At 39.3% G+C, this 19,685-nt stretch overlaps 1 protein-coding gene across 5 annotated transcripts in view; it reads right to left on the reverse strand.

Annotated features, from left to right (window-relative positions):
- CACNA1C (calcium voltage-gated channel subunit alpha1 C) overlaps positions 1–19,685 on the reverse strand; it is a 713,310-nt gene that overhangs the window by 22,673 nt on the left and 670,952 nt on the right. For all 5 annotated transcript variants that reach the window (XM_090273794.1, XM_090273795.1, XM_090273796.1 and 2 more), the window contains 3 exons: positions 1,606–1,771; positions 934–1,061; positions 179–275 (listed from right to left, as the gene is read on the reverse strand). In XM_090273794.1, coding sequence (XP_090129920.1) covers positions 179–275; positions 934–1,061; positions 1,606–1,771 — 391 coding nt within the window. The remainder of the gene's footprint in view (positions 1–178; positions 276–933; positions 1,062–1,605; positions 1,772–19,685) is intronic.

Here is a 19,685-nt window from a genome sequence, read left to right on the forward strand (position 1 = left end):
AGAACTTAAGTGCTGGAAAGAATCCTAAAATATAATGTGGCTCAAGCTCATTTCTTCAGGCACCTAAAATATTCTTCACTCCCTTAAAGGATCAATATCCTGACCAAGGTTATAAGACAAATAGGCATTTTGCCTCCCATATTTTCTCTTTCTCCCATGAACCCAGGTCATCTCTTACTTTGCAAGCCACACGGTGAGGGCACAGTTTCCCAAAACCCAGCGGGGGCTGAATCCGCCGGAGCAGAGTCACCACATCCAGGTGTTTGATACGACCTCTAGAAGGCAAGGAGATGAGGGAAAGGTCAGCCAGGGGCATAGTCTTGGCTAGCAGCCCAGGATACATGGGCCAGAGAGGTGGTGGGGCCCACCTACAGGAGGAGCTCTCTGAAGCTGTAGGCCTGTGAGTCAAACGCAATGCAGAGCTGCAGAAATATATACTAAAACTCCAAAACCAATGTATACGTGTTTAGATTTTAATGAGTCATTTTCAAATAGTTTATGTTCAGTTCAAGGAAATGCTCAACATGTACTTGCTGCTTCAGTCACTAACCACCTGACCAAAAAGTACAATATTTATTGTCAATAAGATGTGATTGATTGATGAGGGTTTCCTTGAACCAGAGGCAGGAATGGAATTGAGATGTGACTGGCTCCGAACATCCTAAACTTGAGTATCTACCAGCTATTCCTAATACTAGGATCTTCTATCTTTCCATTTAATTGAAAATAGCCAATTGTTCGCAACGTAGCCAAATGTGCCTGGCATCCTATTACTGGCCCTTGACCCTTGACCCTGGGGTCTGGTGCAAGTCAGTGTTTTCAGTGGATCCACCCAGTGCTAACCCACCTTGACCCTGTTCTATAGGCTATAGGTACGGTTGTGCAGTCTTCTCCTTCAGCTTTGGGAATCAGAATTTCCCACTGGGAACTTACTTGGCTTCAGGGTCATACTCTGCCCAAATTCTTTTAAATTCGTCCAGATGGTGGGGACCAAGGATAGACCAGTCCCTTGTCAGGTAGTCAAAGTTGTCCATGATGACAGCTACAAAGAGGTTGATGATCTGCAGAGAAGAGAGAGTCTGATGAGTCACCTATGAGGACCTTCCTGCACACTTGCCACTTGAGTCTACTTTGCCAGCAGTGCCATGTGTGGAAGAAGCTGACATTTCCAAAGACCAGCTGCTTGGGTATGTACATAACACAGCTCCCCTCAGAATTGTGTGGGATGGACCCACATGTGGGCTGGACAGCTTCTCTCAAACCAGGCTGCTGGGCAGCGCTGCCCAGGACAGAACGCAACTTCATCCACTCTCGTTCCGCAAGTCTGTTCTGCCTCTAGGCCTCCACAGACAACTGCTCTGTCCTCTGGGACAATGCCACTGTGACGAGAGCCAAGAAAGGACAAGAGAGAAGCTGGTTGAGGTCACTCCTGCTCAGGCTTCCTGCCCTTATCTCAGTGTGGCTAGACATTGCTACTAAATCAGTCTTCCCAAGCCAGCTCCTCTGCAGGGGTCGCCCTGATCCTGAGCTGCAGAGCTGGCAGGCTCCGGCTGCCCCGAGCTCTGTGCTCATTCCCTGTGACTGTTCAGTGCCACCTGGGCTTACCAGGAAGGCACAGAGCATGTAGAAGCTGATGAAGTAGAAGACGGCGAAGCTGCTGCCACAGGGCGTCTCCCCTTCCGTGCTGTTGCTGGGCTCAGACTCGGGGGCACACTTCTTCCCTGGCATGCAGGCCAGCATGATGTCCTGCCACGCCTCCCCAGTGGCACACCTGGGGCAGAGAGGCGAGAGAGCCAACACCATGAAGTCAGGCCTGCCTCTGACTGCTTCTCCGACCCCTCGACCCAGACTTCTTCCCCATGGGGAACTGCTAAATTGAATTCAGTGTTGATCATTCCCTGAATGCTCTGATATGAAACTATACAGCATTGTTTCAAATGTTTTAAAACTTTATATAAATGGCAACAATGGTAGCTTTTCTTCAAACTCACTTTTTTTGCAGTTCATGTTAAGTTTTTGAGATTTAGCCGTTTAGCTATGTTTTAGCTGTAGTTTATTCATTTTAATTGTTGTATAAAAGTATACTTTATGAATATGTCATCTAAAATACCCACCCTCCTGCTAATGTTTTTCTCATCTTTTGTTTGTGGCTCATAGAAATAATACTGCGGTAAACACATAGGTCCACGTCTGGGACACTGCATAGCAGAGGCTCTGCCACTTAATAGTGAGTGTGTCCTTGTCTTTGCTGTGGGGACTGCTTGTTCTGTTCATCCTGTGTCAGTCCAGTTTATATTCCTGACGGCAGGGAAGACGAAATGCCATCGCTCCACAGGCTTGTCAACTCTCCCTTTTCAGCTTTATTGAGGTATCATTGACAAATGAAGCTGAAAGGTATTTTAAGTGTACATTGTGCCAATTTGATATACAGATACTTTGAGAAAGGATTCCTCCCACCTATTTAATTAACAATCCCATCATCTCACATAGTTATCTGTATTGTGTGTGTGAGAACACTTAAGTGCTCTCTCTCAGAAAGTTTCAGTTATACGACAGTGTTATCACTACAGCCACCATGTTTTACATTCTATCCTGAAACTTCATTCATCTTATAATCGAAGTTGTACCATTTTACCAACCTCTCCCTAGTCTCCCATCCCCACCCTCCCCGCACAACCACTTTCGGGCTCCCTGTTTCTATGAGTTTAGATTTGCCAATTCTTGGTATTAGTGAATTTTAGAAAACATTGCTCATATGATAGGTATAAAATATTTCATGCTGCTCTAATTTGGTTTTAAAATGATTAATGGGTTGAGATTTTTACATCAGCTTCTGTTGAATTGCATGTTCATACCCTGCCTGTTTGTCTCATGAGTCATTGGTTTTGTTTGTTTGAGAATTCTTTATATATATATTTTCTACTAAAATATTTTTATTTCTTTTTTTGGTATGTTTTATTGATTATGCTGTTAGAGTTGTCCCAATTTCTTTTCCCTTTGCTCCCCTCCATCCAGCAACCCACCTCCCTCCAGCAGCCCCCCACCCTTAGACCATGTCCATGGATTGTGCATAAAGCTCTTCTCAACATCCCCGTCTATTCCCCACCCTCCTACCTTGCTTCTTTTTTTAAAAAGTATATTTTATTATGTTGTTACAATAGTTCCAATTTCCCCCCTTTGCTCTCCTCTGCCCAGTACCCCGCTTCCCTCCAGCAACCTCCCCACCACTTGGTTCATGTCCATGGGTCATACATATAAGTTCTTTGGCTTCACCCTTTCCTATATTATTCTTAACTTCCCCCTGTCAATTTTGTACCAACCGATTATTCTTCTTAGTCCCTGAACTATTTCCCCATTTCTCCCCCTCCCCCATCCCAGCTGATAACCCTCCAAATGATCCCCATGCCTATGATTCTATTCCTATTATGGTTTGCTTAGTTGGATTTTGTTTTTATTTTTTAGATTCAGTTGTCGGTAGTTGTGAGTTTGTTGTCATTTTAGTGTTCATAGTTTTGATCTTCTTTTTCTTAAGTAAGTCCCTTGGTGATGACTTGGTGATGATAAACTCCTTTAGCTTTACCTTGTCTGGGAAGCACTTCATCTGCCCTTCCATTCTAAATAATACCTTTGCTGGATAGAGTAATCCTGGTGCAGGTTGCCTTTCATCACATTGAATACTGCTTGCCAGTCCCTTCCTGCCTGAAAAGTGTCCTCTGAGAAATCAGCTGATAGTCCTATAGGCACCCCCCTGTAGGCAACTCTCCGCCTCTCTCTTGCTGTCCCCAGGACTCTCTTTATCTTTCACCTTTGGTATCTCAATCATGATGCGTCCTGGTGTGGTCCCCTCTGGGTCCAGCTCGCCAGGGACCCTCCATGCTTCCCGGACCTGTCTGTCCATCTCCTTCACAAAATTTGGGACGTTTTCCTCATTTTTTCCAATTCTTGCTTCCTCATTCTGCACTGGTTGACTGTTTTTTTCTTCCTTATGTCCCAAATCATTGACTTGAACCCCAGTTTCCTTCCCTTCACCATTGGTTTTGTGTGGATTTTCCTTCGTTTCACTTAGCATAGCCTTCACTTCTTCTCTTATGCATTTGCTATACTCAAGCATATCTGTCAAGCCTGAGAGCATCTTTATCACCAGTGTTTTGAATTCTACATCTGTTCGGTTGTCTATCTCCTCCTCTGTTAGGTTGGCTATCTCCTTGTCACTTAGTTCTCCCACTGGAACCTTGATCTGTTCCCCCTTTTGGACCATACTTCTCTGTCTCCTCATTCTGACAGGCTCCTGTGTTTGTTTGCCTCCACGTCCGAGGTAGGGCTTTTGCTCCTGTTATGTTGTAAGGGGCGGAGCCTTAGGGACTCATCAGTACAAGGCGACATGTTTCACCACGTTGTGGTGCTGTATGTGGGGGATGAGTCTGAGAGGGAACAATGCCACCTGCCCAGCACTTGACTCCTCCAGGCACTTCTCCCACCTCCACACCGGACCGGCGCCCTTCTAGTCGCTGCCCTGGCCATCGTTCCCAGAGTGGGTGAGTCTGCGGATGTTCTAGGACCGTGGAGGCCCTTCAAACAAGCAGACTCTGCTGAAAGACAAGCAGTTTCCACCCTCACCCCAACCCCCACCCGTCAGCACAGTCAGAAGCAACAAGGCTTGATCCTCCCCGGTGCTGAGACCACGAGCCTCGAGGTCTGTGAGATCTTCCCCGCTGTCCCCCCTGACTTCTGAAAACCCGTGATTGCACCTTCCGCCAGCCTGCTGCTGCCATTGCTGCTGCCGCCACCACACCGTGTCCTCTCTGCCCGGGCCCCGCCCCTCCCACCTGTCTGTATGAGCATTTCTTCTCCATATCTTTTTTTTTGCTGGACCTCCATGCAGCCTGATCCTCTGGAATTTCTGGTTGTTTCTAGTTCTGAGCTAGTTGCACTCCTTCCTAGTTGTGAAGGGAGACACAGTGCATCCATCTACGCCCCCATCTTGGCCGGAAGTCCCTTCTTTCTATATTTTTTATATTAACCTTTTGTCAGTTATATGCATTGTAAGACCTTCTTCTAGTTGGTGGCTTGTCTTTAGCTTTATGGTATTTTTTTTTTTAAGATTTTATTCATTTATTTTCAGAGAGGAGAAGGGAGGGAGAAAGAGAGGGAGAGAGACACCAATGTGTGGTTGCCTCCCGCACTCCTGCAACCAGGGACCCAGCCCACAACCAAGGCACATGCCCTGACTGGGAATCGAACCAGTGACCCTTAGGTTCACAAACTGGCACTCAAGACACTGAGCCACACCAGCCAAGGCTATGGTATGTTTTGATGGATCTAAGTTTTAAATTTCAATGTGATCAAATTTATAATTTTGTCCTCTATGTTTTTTCTTTTTAATATACAATAATTTTATAAAGTTTTCCTTTATTTTTTGTGCATCTTGTTTAAATATTCTTCTTTATTCTGGATCACAAAAATATTCTATATCTTCTTAAAGTTCTAAAATTTTGTTTTAAATAATAACCCATTAATCTGGAATATATTTCTGTGCTCTATATGAGGTACAGATATGCTTTCTCTTCTTCTGTATAGATAACCAATTTTCTTAATACAATTTATTGAATAGTCCATCTTCACCTACTGTTTGAAATACTTCTTCTGACATAAATTATATTTCTTTACATGTATGGGTCTCATAACAGCCATTTCATTCTATTTCATAGGTTTTTTTATCTATCCTGGTACCAGTGGGCCCCACTGTCTCAATCATGACAACTTTATAGTTAAATCTTGCTCTCTCACAGGGAGTGACTCTTTCCAGCTTGTTGTTCTTGCAAACTGTCTTGGCTAGCCATTTTCCTTTTTTAGTTCAAGAACACAGTAGAATCAACTTGTTAGGATCATGAATAATCCTGATGAGCATTTTATTGACATAGCATTAAAATATAGGTTACCTTGGGGAATTTGATATCTTTGTGATATTAAGTCCCCTAGCCATGAACCTGACACATCTCTCTATTTATTTAGGCCCTATTTCATGTCTTTTAATAACATTTTATGATTTACCCATATATATCTTTTGTTAGGCTATTTCTAGGTGTTTTATTTAAAATAAACAAAGTATTCTATTATAAATGGTACATTTAAAAAGTTATATTTTCTGTTTGTACCTAATGTAAAGAAAATACAATTGCTTTTAGAGAAGATTTATTGAGCTCTCTTATTAGTCCTACAGCTTCTTTTGTATAGACTCCATAGACAATCAGTTTTTGAAAGATGTTTTGTTTTTTCTTTCTTCCTTAATATGTATTTTTAGTGTATTTTTCCATTACAACTTATCTCCCTTATATCCACCCCCTCACAATCACCACACTGTTGTCCATGTCCATGAGTCCTTTTTGCTTTTTGCCGAGTCCCTCCACCCCCTTTTTCCCCCCTCAGCTGTCAGCCTGCTCTCTATCTATGAGTCTGTCCCCATTTTCCTTGTTAGTTCAGTTTGTTCATTAGATTCCACATATAAGTGAAATTATATGATATTTGTCTTTCTCTGACTGGCTCTTTTCACTTAGCATAATGTTCTCCAGGTCCATCCATACTGTCACAAAGGGTAGAATTTTCTTCTTTTTTATGGTCAAGTAATATTCTGTTATTTAAATATCCCATAGTTGTTTTAGCCACTCATCTACTGATGGACACTTGGGCTGCTTCCATATCTTGATGATTATGAATAACGCTGCAATGAACATAGGGATGCTTATGTTCATTTGAATTAATGTTTTTGGTTTCTTTCAATATATTCCCAGAAATGGGATCACTGTGTCAAAAGGCAGTTCCATTTTAAATTTTTTGAGGTATCTCTATACTGTTTTCCATTGTGGCTGCACCAATCTGCGTTCCCACCAACAGTGCACTAGGGTTCCCTTTTCTCCACATCCTCACCAGCACTTGTTGCTTGTTGATTTATTGATGATAGCCATTTTGACCAGTGTGAGATGACATCTTATTGAGGTTTTAATTTGCATTTCTCTGATGATTAGTGACTTTGAGCATCTTTTCATATGTCTATGGCCATCTGTATGTCCTCTTTGGAGAAGTGTCTATTCAGGTCCTTTGTCCATTTTTAAATTGGATTGTTTGTTTTTTTTTGGTGTTGAGTTCTATAAGTTCTTTATAAATTTTGAATATTAACCCCTTATCAGATGTATTGGTGAATATGTTCTCCCATTCTGTGGGTTGTCTTTTAATTTTGCTGATGGTTTCCTTTGCTGTGCAAAAACTTTTTAGTTTGATGTAATCCAATTTGTTTATTTTTTCTTTTGTTTCCCTTGCCTGAGGAGCTATATCAGATAAAATATTGCTACGAGCAATGTCCAAGATTTGACTGCCTGTGTTTTCTTCTAGAATTTTTATGGTTTTGGGTCTAACATTTAAGTCTTTAATACATTTGGAATTTATTCTTGTGTTTGGAGTAAGAAGGTGGTCTAATTTCATTTTCTGCATGTGCCTGTCCAATTTTCCCCAAACCATTTATTGAATAAACTATCTTTAGCCCATTGTATGTGCTTACTTCAAAATCTGTGGGACACAAGGAAAACAGTCCTAAGAGGGAAATTCATAGCATTACTGGCCTATGCGATGAAAGAAGAAAAAGTTCAAATACACAATCTAACTTTACACTTAAAGGAACTTGAAAAAGAACAACAAAGAAAGCCTAAAGTAAGCAGAAGGAAGAAAGTAATAAAGATCAGAGAGAAATAGAGTCTAAAAAAAAAAATGATACAAAAGATCAATGAATCCAAGAGCTGGTTCTTTGAAAAGATAAACAAGATTGATAAACCTTTAACCAGACTCATCAAGAAAAACAGAGAAAGGACCCAAATAAATAAAATAAAAAATTAAAGAGGAGAAATAACAACTGACATCAAAAAAATAAAAAGGATTGTAAGAAAATATTATGCCAACAAACTAGACAACCTGGATGAAATGGGTAAATTCCTAGAAACATATAATCTTGCAAAACTAAATCAGGAAGAATCAGAAATCTGAATAGATAGATTACACCTAGTGGTATTGAAATAGTAATTAAAAAAAAAAAAAAAGACTCCAAACAAACAAAAGCCCTGAACTGGATGGCTTCATGGGTGAACTTTTACCAAACATTCTGAGAAGAACAACCACCTTTCCTTCTCAAGATATTTCAAAAAATTCAAGAGGAGGAAAGACTCCCAAGCTCATTTTATGAGGTCAGCATTATCCTAATTCTAAAACCAGATAAAGACAGTACAAGAAAATAAAATTATAGGCCAATATCCCTGATGAACATAGATATTAAAATCCTCAACAAAATATTAGCAAACCAAATACAGCAATGCATCAAAAAGATCATACACCAGGATCAAGTGGGATTTATTCTGGGAATGCAAGGTTGGTACATTTGCAAATCAGTAAATATAATACACCACATAAACAAAATGAAGGATAAAAACCACACAATCATATCAATAAGTGCAAAAAAAGCATTTGATAAAATCCAGTACCCATTTATGATGAAAACACTTAGCAAAGTGGGAAGAGAGGAAACATACCTAAACATATTAAAGGCATATATGACAGACCCACTGCCAGCATCATAATCAATGGGCAAAACCTACAAGCATTCCCCTTAAGATTGAGAACAAGATAGAGATGTCTGCTTTCACCTCTCTTAGTCAACATAGTACTGGAAGTCCTAGCTACAGCAATCAGACAAGAAAAAGAAATAAAATGCACCCAAATTGGAAAGGAAAAAGTAAAACTGTCTTTATTTTCAGATGATGTGATATTTTACATAGAGAATCCCAATGATTCCATCAAGAAACTACCAGAACTGACACATGAATTCAGCAAGCAAGATACAAAATTAATATCCAGAAACCAGTTGCATTTTTATATTCCAATAATGAACTATCAGAAAGGGAAATTAAGAAAACAATCCCATTCACAATTGCTTCAAAAAGAATAAAATACCTAGGAATAAACCTAACCAAGGAAATAAAAGACCTGTATATACGTGGAAAATTATAAGACACTGAAGAAAGAAATTGAGAAAGATACAAATAAGTGAAAGCATATACCATGCTCATGTTTTCTTTTTTATTGTGGTAAAATACAAAGAACAAAATTTACCATCTTAGCCATTTTTAAGTGTAGAGATTAGCAGTATTAAATATATTTACATTGTTGGGTGGCCAATCACAACCACCCATTCCCATACCTCTTTTCATCTTGTAAAACTGAAACTCTATGTCTATTAAACAATAAATTCCTCAGACTCTGACAACCGCCATTATATTTTCTGTCTCTGCAATTTTGACTAAGTACAGTACCTTATTTAAGTGGAATCATATAGGGTCTGTCTTTTTGTGATTGACTTATTCTACATAGAATAATGACCTCAAGATTCATCTGTGCTGTGACACACTGCAGGATTCCCTTCCTTTTTAAAGGCTGAATAACATTCCATTGTATGTATATACCACAAGTGTCCATTGGCCGATGGACAGTTGGGTTGCTTCCACATTTTAGCTCTGGTGAATGATGCTGCTATGAACATGGGTGTATAAATATATTTTTGAGACCCTGCTTTCAATTCTTTTGGGTATATTCCTAGAAGGGGAATTGCTGGGTCATATGGTCATTCTGTTTTTAATTTTTTGAAGAACTACCATACTATTCTCCACAGTGGCTGTACCATTTTATATTCCCACCAACAGCACACATGGTTTCCAATTTCTCTGCATCCTTGTCAACACTTTTTTGTTTTTATAGTAGCCATCCTAATGAGTGTGAGGTAGTATCTTGTAGTTTTGATTTGCATTTCCATTATTATTAATGATATTGAGCAATCTTTTAATGTGCTCATTGGTCATTCATATATCTTTTTTTGAGAAATATCTATTGAAGTTCATTTTTAAGTTGAGTTGTTTGTTGTTTTGTTGTTGAGTTTGGCAATCAATATTTTTGGCTTTTAATTTTGTTTTTTCTCTAATTCATACCCTTTGTTTCATTTTTCTTATTGCATTAGTTAAACTTGCATTATAATATTGACTAAAAACGTGATAGCATATGATCTTGTCTATTATATTTACTAATTAGTTATAAGTTGTCATGTATTAAATGTCTGTGTCTCTCCAGAATTCATATGTCAAGGCCCTAAAAACCCAAGGTGATAGTATTTGCAGGTGAGGCCTTAGTAAGCAAATAGGTTTAGGTCAGGTCATAAGTTGAGATCAGTGACTTTATAAGAAGAGGAAGAGAGACTAAAGCTCTCTCTTCTTTCTTCTTCTCTTCTGTCTCTCTCTCTCTCTCTCTCTCTCTCTCTCTCTCCCTCTGTCTCTCTCCCCATCATGTGAGGTCACAGTGATAAGGTGGCTGTCTGCAGGTCAGGAAAAGGGTTTTGACCAGGAACTGAATGAGCCAGGACCTTGATCTTGAACTGCCAGCCTCCAGAAGTATGAGAAAGAAATGCCTGTTGCTTAAGGCACCCAGTCTATGATATTTTGTTATAACAGGTTGACCAGCCTAACCATTATCAGTACAGGAAAGTGACTGTGTTCATTTATTAATCTTCTACCTTACTGATCCTATTAATTGTTATAAAGGCTTTTGAGTTGATTTGCTTGAATTTTCTACTTGGATTAGCCCACTGTTTGCAAACAATGACAATATGTCTACAGATTTTCATATTTTACTTCTTGCCTTTTTCTTTTGTTATTGGAATGATTGTGGAGGTTCTCTACTCCTTTCTATTCCTGGAAAGTTTATGTAACATAGGAATGATCTATTCCTTGCTATTTTGGTAGACCTTACACATAAAAATGTTAAATCTTTGGCGTTTTTGAGGACTAAAACTTAGGCTACCTTTTCAATTTCTACTCTGGTTAATTAAAAAAAAATCCTTAGGACAATTTTTGTGATTTGTACTTTCTTCTATAAAAGCATCCATTTGCCCTTGCCAAGTGGCTCAGTTTGTTGGGGCAGATCCCATACACCAAGAGGTTGTGGGTTCGATTTCCAGGCAGGGAACATACCTAGGTTGTGAGTTTGAGCCCTGGTCAGGGTGCTTACAGAAGACAATCAATCAATGTTTCTCTCTCACATCGATTTCTCTCTCTCTCTCTCTCTCTCTCTCTCTCTCTCTCTCTCTCTCTCTCTCTCTCCCTCCCTCCCTTCCTCTTCCTTTAAAATCAATTAACATATCCTCGGATGAGGATTACAAAATAGTTTAGGTAAAAAAGCATCCACTTTATCTAGGTTTTCTAATATGCTGGCATACATTTGTTAATAATATTCTCTTATCATTCTAAAAATCACTTCCATGTCTGTAATTATGTTGATTTTCTTATTCCTGGGGTTGTATCTTTTTTAAAAAACTGGATTTGAGGGAGCATTTGAGATCTTGCTCCATGGCATATGCTGTCAGATTGGCTAAACAAACAAACAAAAACTCATAAAACAATATCTACAGATTTAGATGTTTTTTATGTTGACATTTACTTGGCATTGTTGACAAGATTGCAAAGAAGCCCACCCAGGGCCACTCTGTGGACCTGGAGCCAGTGTTAGGTACAAGCAAGGGCCCATTGTGCCTACCAGTTCCCCACTTCACACCAGGTGAACTTGGGTGACTCTCTCTTGGAAACCAGGGCCTTCTTGCTTTAAGCAGCAGGCCATGACTTTATTTGAGCTACTCTTAGAAAATTCTTGAGGTAGATAAGGGATGAGATAACTCAAGGAAAGGGTTGCTGCTTTCAGTTGGATTGCTTACTAAGAGTCTGCACAAAATCTTTGGTGTTTAAATGAGAGACTGAACTCTCTTCAGTTCTGAAAGAGAAAGGACACTTGCTTCCCCAACCTGAATAGCCAGTGGGGTAATGATAGTTGTTCAGGTCCCCAAATCCACAATGGCAGAGATGGATGTTGGAAGTTGCTAAATGCAGTAATGCAGCTCATCCCAGAGAAGCTGACAGGAGCTGTGGGGAGAAGGACGGGGCACCCTGGAATGGGTTCACCCTGAGAGAGGAGCCCAAGAGAGGGACCCATGCTTTGAAAAGTGTTGTGGTTCCAGCAGCATCCAGTAAGCTCTCAATGTCCCTTATTTGGGTATTGTTAGTTGACTAACAATCTTCGTTGCATAAGGAAAATTTTCCTGTAGGGCAAAAAGTAATCCTATAGATATAGCCACTGCATTGGCTCATCTGGAGATGTGCACATAAGGGCTGGTTTTTGTAGAAGTTTGTTCAAACTCTATACATCTCAAAATTAACATGGGCAATTGCGCTTCTGAGGCTAACAAGTCCCACAACAGTCAGCCTCCCATTTATAACTAAGATGGTCATCATAAGGATCCTTCGATATTTCTAAATTAATCTTTTGCATGCACAATTAGAAAAATCAAGCTATAAAATTAGGCAGAATGTATGGAAAGCAACTTAGTTGGTCTGCTGAAGCTTCAAAAGAGGGTTTAGATAAATGGATCAATCTATGATGTCCTTCAGGTGTCAACCCAATTCTTTGAGGTGTTAAAAATGGCTGTCCTTATTTTAAAGGAAGAACTTGACTGGTCAAGAACAGATATCAATTGTAATGTCTCCAAAACAGAATTTGGACCTGATTATTTTTTAAAAAACTAGTGTGTTTTTCTCATGGCTGAAAGGTCTCTGTGTCCATATATATATATTGTCAATGTGAGGTAATTTTCTACCTCTCGACGGTATAGTTAAAGTTAGTTTGAAGGCAAGCACCTGTAAGGATAGAGTATTCTAAGATTATCAGAAACATAGAAACTAACTCAAACACCTTATAAGTTCACACAATCTAAAATTAATCCTTAGTAAATGAAAGTTAGCTTAAGTTTGTTGGTTTAAGTAAAACAGACAAGCCTTTATTTAGCCTGGGTTTTATAAAAATAAGTTCATGTTGATAATATACTTTTATATCTATGAAAACTGTTTCTAGGATAAAACATTCAAGCTAAAAAATGCTAATCGATTACTTCATTTTCATTAGATATTGAGGGTATATTGTATGGGTAAGTAATGGTTGTAAATGAAACGAATAGTTGCAGCTATGGTGCTGCTTGGGTCTTCCCTGCTCCCTGCCTCCACATTTTCTGCTTTTTGCATTCCTTTACTCATCATAGTGCATTTACTCTGGCCTTAGATAAAGGAATTTATGAGCTGACAACATTAAAAGGAGCCATCTTACACAATTGCCAAGGTTGCTAACTGCTTCCTTTCATTGAGAGTTCCCAGGAGATAAATACTGTAGATTTTGTTTCTTGGAAAGGACATTAAACAAGACATTCTCCAACCTTCTTGGAAGGGATCTTACCAGGTGCCTAACCATGAATGTACATCTACCACTATCTCTGACACTCACCTCCACCTACAGCAGACATCAAAGCCTTCTCTCGGGTAAGAAGCTGCTGACACCAAAGGCAGACAGCTATCCCAAGATATCACCAAGGCCTGTATACCTGTGGACTGTTATTAAACTCAGAATCCATTTTGTTTGACAGTCTTTACCTGTCTGCTAATGATATTTGTCATAATAAGAGTTCAACTTGTTCTTTGGATTTTTCTATAGAGTTCAACTGTTTAGGATTAGAGAACATGTATAAGACAATTGTTAATACTCTTCATGGCTTATGTAAATGTTTTAATAGATGCCAAATACAGAAAAATGAGACAAAGGGCAAAGCCCATATCATGATAGTTCACAGGACAGAAATGGTTTAGACTTTTTTCCCCCACAAGTAAGGCCATAAGAACTGACCACCTTCCATTTACCTGCCCTTCCCTTTTGGGAAAACATTTGACCTCAATTCAGAGCCCATGGTTGCAGTATTGTCCCATCTCCAATAGTCAACAAGATGAGGTTGGTACTGAGATTTCCTAGGAATGAGTCTTCCTAGTGTTGTGAGACCACACTATTCAATTAAAAGGCTGACTATCAATGCATCCTGTGTATTGATTTATGATCAAAAGGGGGAATCTGTGGACAAAATAAGGGGAAGTTCTATGAAAAGTAACCTCACAGGGTTATCTGATCATAAATTCTTAATGGGGCAGGTCTTGGTGAGTAGTTACACTGCAGGCATGTGTGTGTGTGTATTTTAGTAAAAGGTTTATCTTTGCCTTAAGCAAGCCCTGTCCATTATTTCTGTGCATCTAAGTTAACACACTTTTGAAATAAGCTATAACCACCCTTAAAAAAAGCACATAATAATTTTCAGTCCATCATGGCAAAACAGATAGAAGCTGCATTCACCTCCTCCCAGTACCACATCAAAATTACAACTAAATTACAGAACAATCAGCCTGAATAACCATCTGAAGACGAACTGAACAGAAGTCTTACCACTAATAATATACAGAAGCCAAACGAAGGCAGACAGGAAAAGCAGAGATATGAAAGGGTCTGGCCTCACTCCCACATGTGTTGGTTGAGAATCTAGAGGCACATCTCAGTGGCAATATCCTCCCTTAAAAGCAAGGGATCTCAACCTCATGTCAGGCTTGTCAGTTTGGAGCACCAGTGTGAAGAGGAGGAGCCCACATAACATCTGGCTATAAAAATCAGCAGGGGTTACATCCACTCAGGTGATATCTAAGGCTTCCAGAAACCAAGGAGTCCTCTTAAAGGGTCTGCACACAAACTTTCACTTGCAGGCTCTCACCCTGAGCTCTTGCAGGGGGATGGTGGCTCAAGGATGCCAGAGATATAAAGAGAGAGAAAGAGCAGTGAGGCTTCAGAGAAAGGGTTGGAGAGACAGCCACCAATGTCCTTGTGTTCAGTCCCTCTCCTGCACCTCCCATGATGTCATCTTTCCTGGGTCAAGCACTCCCTCTTTAGGGCATTTGCCTGGTGAGCTACACTAGTCTCACCTTGATTACTCCCAGAGGCCCTGCTCTACCAAACTTGCTCACCAATGTAAGCTCTGCCAGCAGCAGCCAGCCTGGGTCTGCATTCAGACTTTCTTAAAAAACTGTTGAGGATTGCAGGCAAGTGCTGAGGGCAGGGAAAAACAGGGAAAAACTGAGTTGTGTGGTTAAGGCAAGGGCTGTCTTCCCACATGCCTACAGGCACCACCTTTCCTATATTAAGCCCTCCCTCCATACAGCAAAATCTTAATCTGCTGTAGCCTGATGAATTTGCTAGCTTCATAATGACTCCCTGAGCCCCCACCCTAGTGCCAAGTTCCACAGGCCCCAGGCTGGTGCAGCTGGCCTTGGTGTACCCTGAAATTTTTGCTGAGTGGCCCCAGACCCAGCACTGGTGCCAAGTTTGAGTCTGTATTAACCTGGTGAACACCATTTGCCCTTACCTGGTGACTCACTGCGAACCTGCCTCACACAATTTGCATACCACCAGAGGCTTTTTCACTCACTGAGTCTAACAGGCAGCCAGCCAGTAGGTGATGGTGGGTTTCAGGGTTCCTTCAGTTTTTTTTGCTGACCTCCCCCAGACCCGGTAGTGGGTGCAGCCTGTCTTAGTACGTAGCTTGGCCCCTCCCACATGTACCCAGGCCCAGCACAGGGAGCTACCCACCATGGATTTCTCTGTAGCTTTTATCAGGGAGCCCAAAGCAGGTCACAGGTAGTATCTGACACTGACCTGTACTGGAGTACCTCCCAAGAAGCCCCAGAATGAACACACCTAGTGACTGGCTTCAGATCACAACAGAACATGACCTGATCAGCTCCTATAAGCAGCATACTGAAAGGGAGGTCTCAGAAGGCACCAGACCCCGCCTGGAGAAAATTCTACTCCATGGGGTCAGCCCCCATATAGCAGCTTATACACTCTGATCATGGCCAATCTGCATACCGAGCCAGCCTGGGGGGTCAACCCCACCCATTTACATGATAATAACTATCAACGCTCAACCAGAACAGGAGGGCACAAAGAACCCACACAAGAAATGCTCCGGTAGCATCTGGCTTAGGGAATGAAGACGACTGTTCCACTGGGCCCCCAAAGACACCAGTTACACAAGGCCAACACATCAAGACTGAGAGACATAGTAGATCTACCTAATCCATAGAACAAACATAGAGAGGCAGCCAAAATGAGGAGACAAAGGAATATGTCCCAAATGAAAGAACAAAAGATATATCCAGAAAAAAAAGAAAAAAGAAAAAACCTAAGTGAAATGGAGGCAAGCAAACTACTAGATGCAGAGATCAAAACAGTAGTTATAAGAGTGCTCAAAAAACTTAGTGAGAATTTCAATGACATAAAAAAGCACATAGAAACCATGGAAAAGAACCAGTCTGAAATGAAGACTACAATACCTGAAAAGAAGAATATTCTAGAAGAAATAAGTAGCAGATTAAATAAAGCAGAGGATCCAATCAGTGGTTTGGAAGATAAGATAGTAGAAAACAACCAATCAGAGCAGCAAAAAGAAAAAAAAGAATAAAAAATAAGGATAGTTTAAGGCAGCAGTCCCCAACCTTTTTGGCACCAGAGACTGGTTTCGTGGAAGACAATTTTTCCATGGACTGGGGATGTAGAAATTATTTTTGGATGATTCAAGCACATTACATTAAAGCTAACCTCCTGCTGTGAGGCCTGGTTCCTAACAGGCCCAGGCTGGTACCAATCTGTGGCCCAGAGGTTGGGGACCCCTGGTTTAAGGGACCTCTGGGACAACATCAAGTATAACAACATCTGTGTCGTTGGGGTATTAGAAGGAAAACGGAGACAGCAAGGGATTGAGAACCTTTTTGAAGAAAACTTCCCTAACCTGATAAGGAAAAAAACACACACAAGTTCAGGAAGTGCAAAGAGTCCCAAACAAGGTGAACCCAAAGAGGCCCACACCAAGACACATCATAATGAAAATAAAAAAAAGTTAAAGCCAAAAAGAATCATAAAAGCAGCAAGAGACAAACAGTGACCTACAAGGAAGCTTCCATAAGACTTTCTGCTGATGTCCTAACAGAAACTTTTCAGGCCAGAAGGGAATGGTATGAAATAATCAAAGTGGTGAAAAGTAAGAACCTACAACCATGACTACTTTACCCAGCAAGGCTATCATCTAAATTTGAAGGAATTAGACAAGAAAAAGCTGAAGGAGGTCATCACCAGCAAACCAGTATTACAAGAAATGTTAAAGAGACATCTTTAAGAAAAAAAGGGGGGGTGGCATAAATGTAAATAATAAAATGGCAACTACATACCTATCAATAACTACTTTAAATAAAAATCGATTAAATGCTTTAATCAAAAGACACTGGGTAGCTGAATAGATAAGAAAATAAGACTCATATCTATTCTTTCAAAAAGAATCCATTTCAGATAGAAAGACACACACAGGCTGAAAGTAAAGGAAATGGAAAAATATATTTCATGCAAATGGAAATGAAGAAAAACTGGGGTAACAGTACTTACGTCAGACAAAATAGACTTTAATACACAGACTGCAATAGGAAACAAAGGAGGACATTGCATAATTATAAAGGGATCAATCCAGCAAGATGACATAACCCTTGTAAACATTTATGCACCCAATATAGGAGCACCTAAATATATAAAGCAGATATTGATGGACATAAATGGAGATATTGACAGTAATACAGTTATAGTAGGGGACTTTAACACCCCATGGACATCAATGAATAATTCATTCATAGAGAAAAATCAACAAGGAAACAGCAGTCTAAAATGACATATTAGACCAGATAGATATAACTGATATATTTAGAGCATTTCATCCCAGAACAGCAGGATATACATTGTTTACAAGTTACATGGGACATTTTCCAGGATAGACCACATGTTAGGACACAAAACAAGTCTCAATAAATTTAAGAAGATTGAAATTATATCAGGCATCTTCTCTGAGCACAATGGTATGAAACTAGAAGTCAATTACAAAAAAAAAAAAAAATCCCTGAAAACCACACAAACACATGAAGACTAAATCACGGTTTACTAAACAATTAATGATTTTTCAATGAGATTAAGAAGAAATCAAAAGATACCTTGAACCAAATGAAAATGAATAGACAATACCCAAAATCTGTGGGACACTGTGAAAGCAGTCACAAGAGGAAAATTCATAGGCATACAGGCCTACCTAAACAAGAAAAATCTCAAATAAATAATAAAACCCTACACCTAAAAAAACTAGAAAAAGAACAACAAGCAAAGCCCAAACTGAGTAGAAGGAAGGAAATGATATGGATCAGAGTGGAAATAAATGGAGTAGAGCAGTAGAGCATTTTTTTTTTAAAGCAATAAAACCAAGCAATGTTTCAATGAAACCAAGCAAAGTTTCTTTGAAAACATAAACAAGAGTGATAAACCTTTAATGAGGCTCACCAGGAAAAAAAAGAGGACCCAAATAAATACAATCAGAAATGAGAGACAAATATCAACACACAACAGAAATAAAAATAATTATAAGACGATATTATGAACAATCATATGCCAACAATTGGACAGACTGGAAGAAACAGATAAATTTCTAGAAACAAACAATCTTCCAAGACTGAATCGAGAAAAAAATCTAAACAGAGCAATTACAACCAATTAAATCAAACTAGTAATTAAAAAATTTGCAGCAAAATAAAGTCATAGACACGATGGTTTTACCAAACATTCAAAAAATAAAAAATAAAATTGGCACCTATCCTTCTCAAACAATTCAAAAAAATTCAAGGAGGTAACACTCCCAAGCTCATTTTACAAGGCCAGCCTTTTCCTTATTCTAAAACCAGGAAGAACACATTACAAAGAAAGAAAATTATAGGCCAATATCTTTGATAAACATAGATGCAAAAATCCTCTACAAAATATTAGCAAACTAAATTCAACAATACATTCAAAAGAATATACAGCATGATCAAGTGCGATTTATTCCTGGGATGCAAGATTGGTTGAATATCCACAAATCAATTAACATGATATAGTAAACAAAATGAAAGAGTAAAAATCATATGATCATATCAATAGATGCAAAAAAGCATTTGACAACATCCAACACCTATTTATGATACAAAATTTCAGCAAAGTGGGAATAGAGGAAACCTACCTCAACATAATGAAGGCCATATATGAGAAATCTACAGCTAACACCATACTCAATAGGGAAAAACTAAAATCATTTTCCTTACAATCAGGAAAAATATAGGGATGCCTGCTTTCATCTCTCATATTCAACATAGTACTGGAATTCCTAGTCACAGCAATCACATTAGAGGAAGAAATCAGAGGCATCCAAATTGGAAAGGAAGGAGTTAAACTGTCATTTGCAGATGACATGATACAATATAAAGAAAACCCTGAAGAGTTCACCAAAAACTACTGGAATTGATAAATTCAGCTAAGTAGCAGGGTACAAAATAAACATTCAGAAATTGGTTGCCTTTTTATACACCAATAATAAATTACCAGAAGAGGAAACTAAGAAAACAATTCCATTTACAACTGCATCAAAAAATAAAATAAAATACTTAAGAATCAATTTACTCAAGGATGTAAAAGACCCATACTTGGAAAATTATATAACACTGAATAAAAACATTGAAGAAGGTATAAATAAATGAAAGCATATACCATGCTCATGGATAGAAAGAATCCACGTCATTAAAATGTCTATACTACCAAAAGCAATCTATAGAGTCAATGCAATTCCTATCAAGGAACCA

Source organism: Furipterus horrens, unplaced genomic scaffold (genome assembly GCF_987537825.1).
Source record: "Furipterus horrens unplaced genomic scaffold, mFurHor1.1.pri manual_scaffold_4, whole genome shotgun sequence".
Lineage (NCBI taxonomy): Eukaryota > Metazoa > Chordata > Mammalia > Chiroptera > Furipteridae > Furipterus > Furipterus horrens.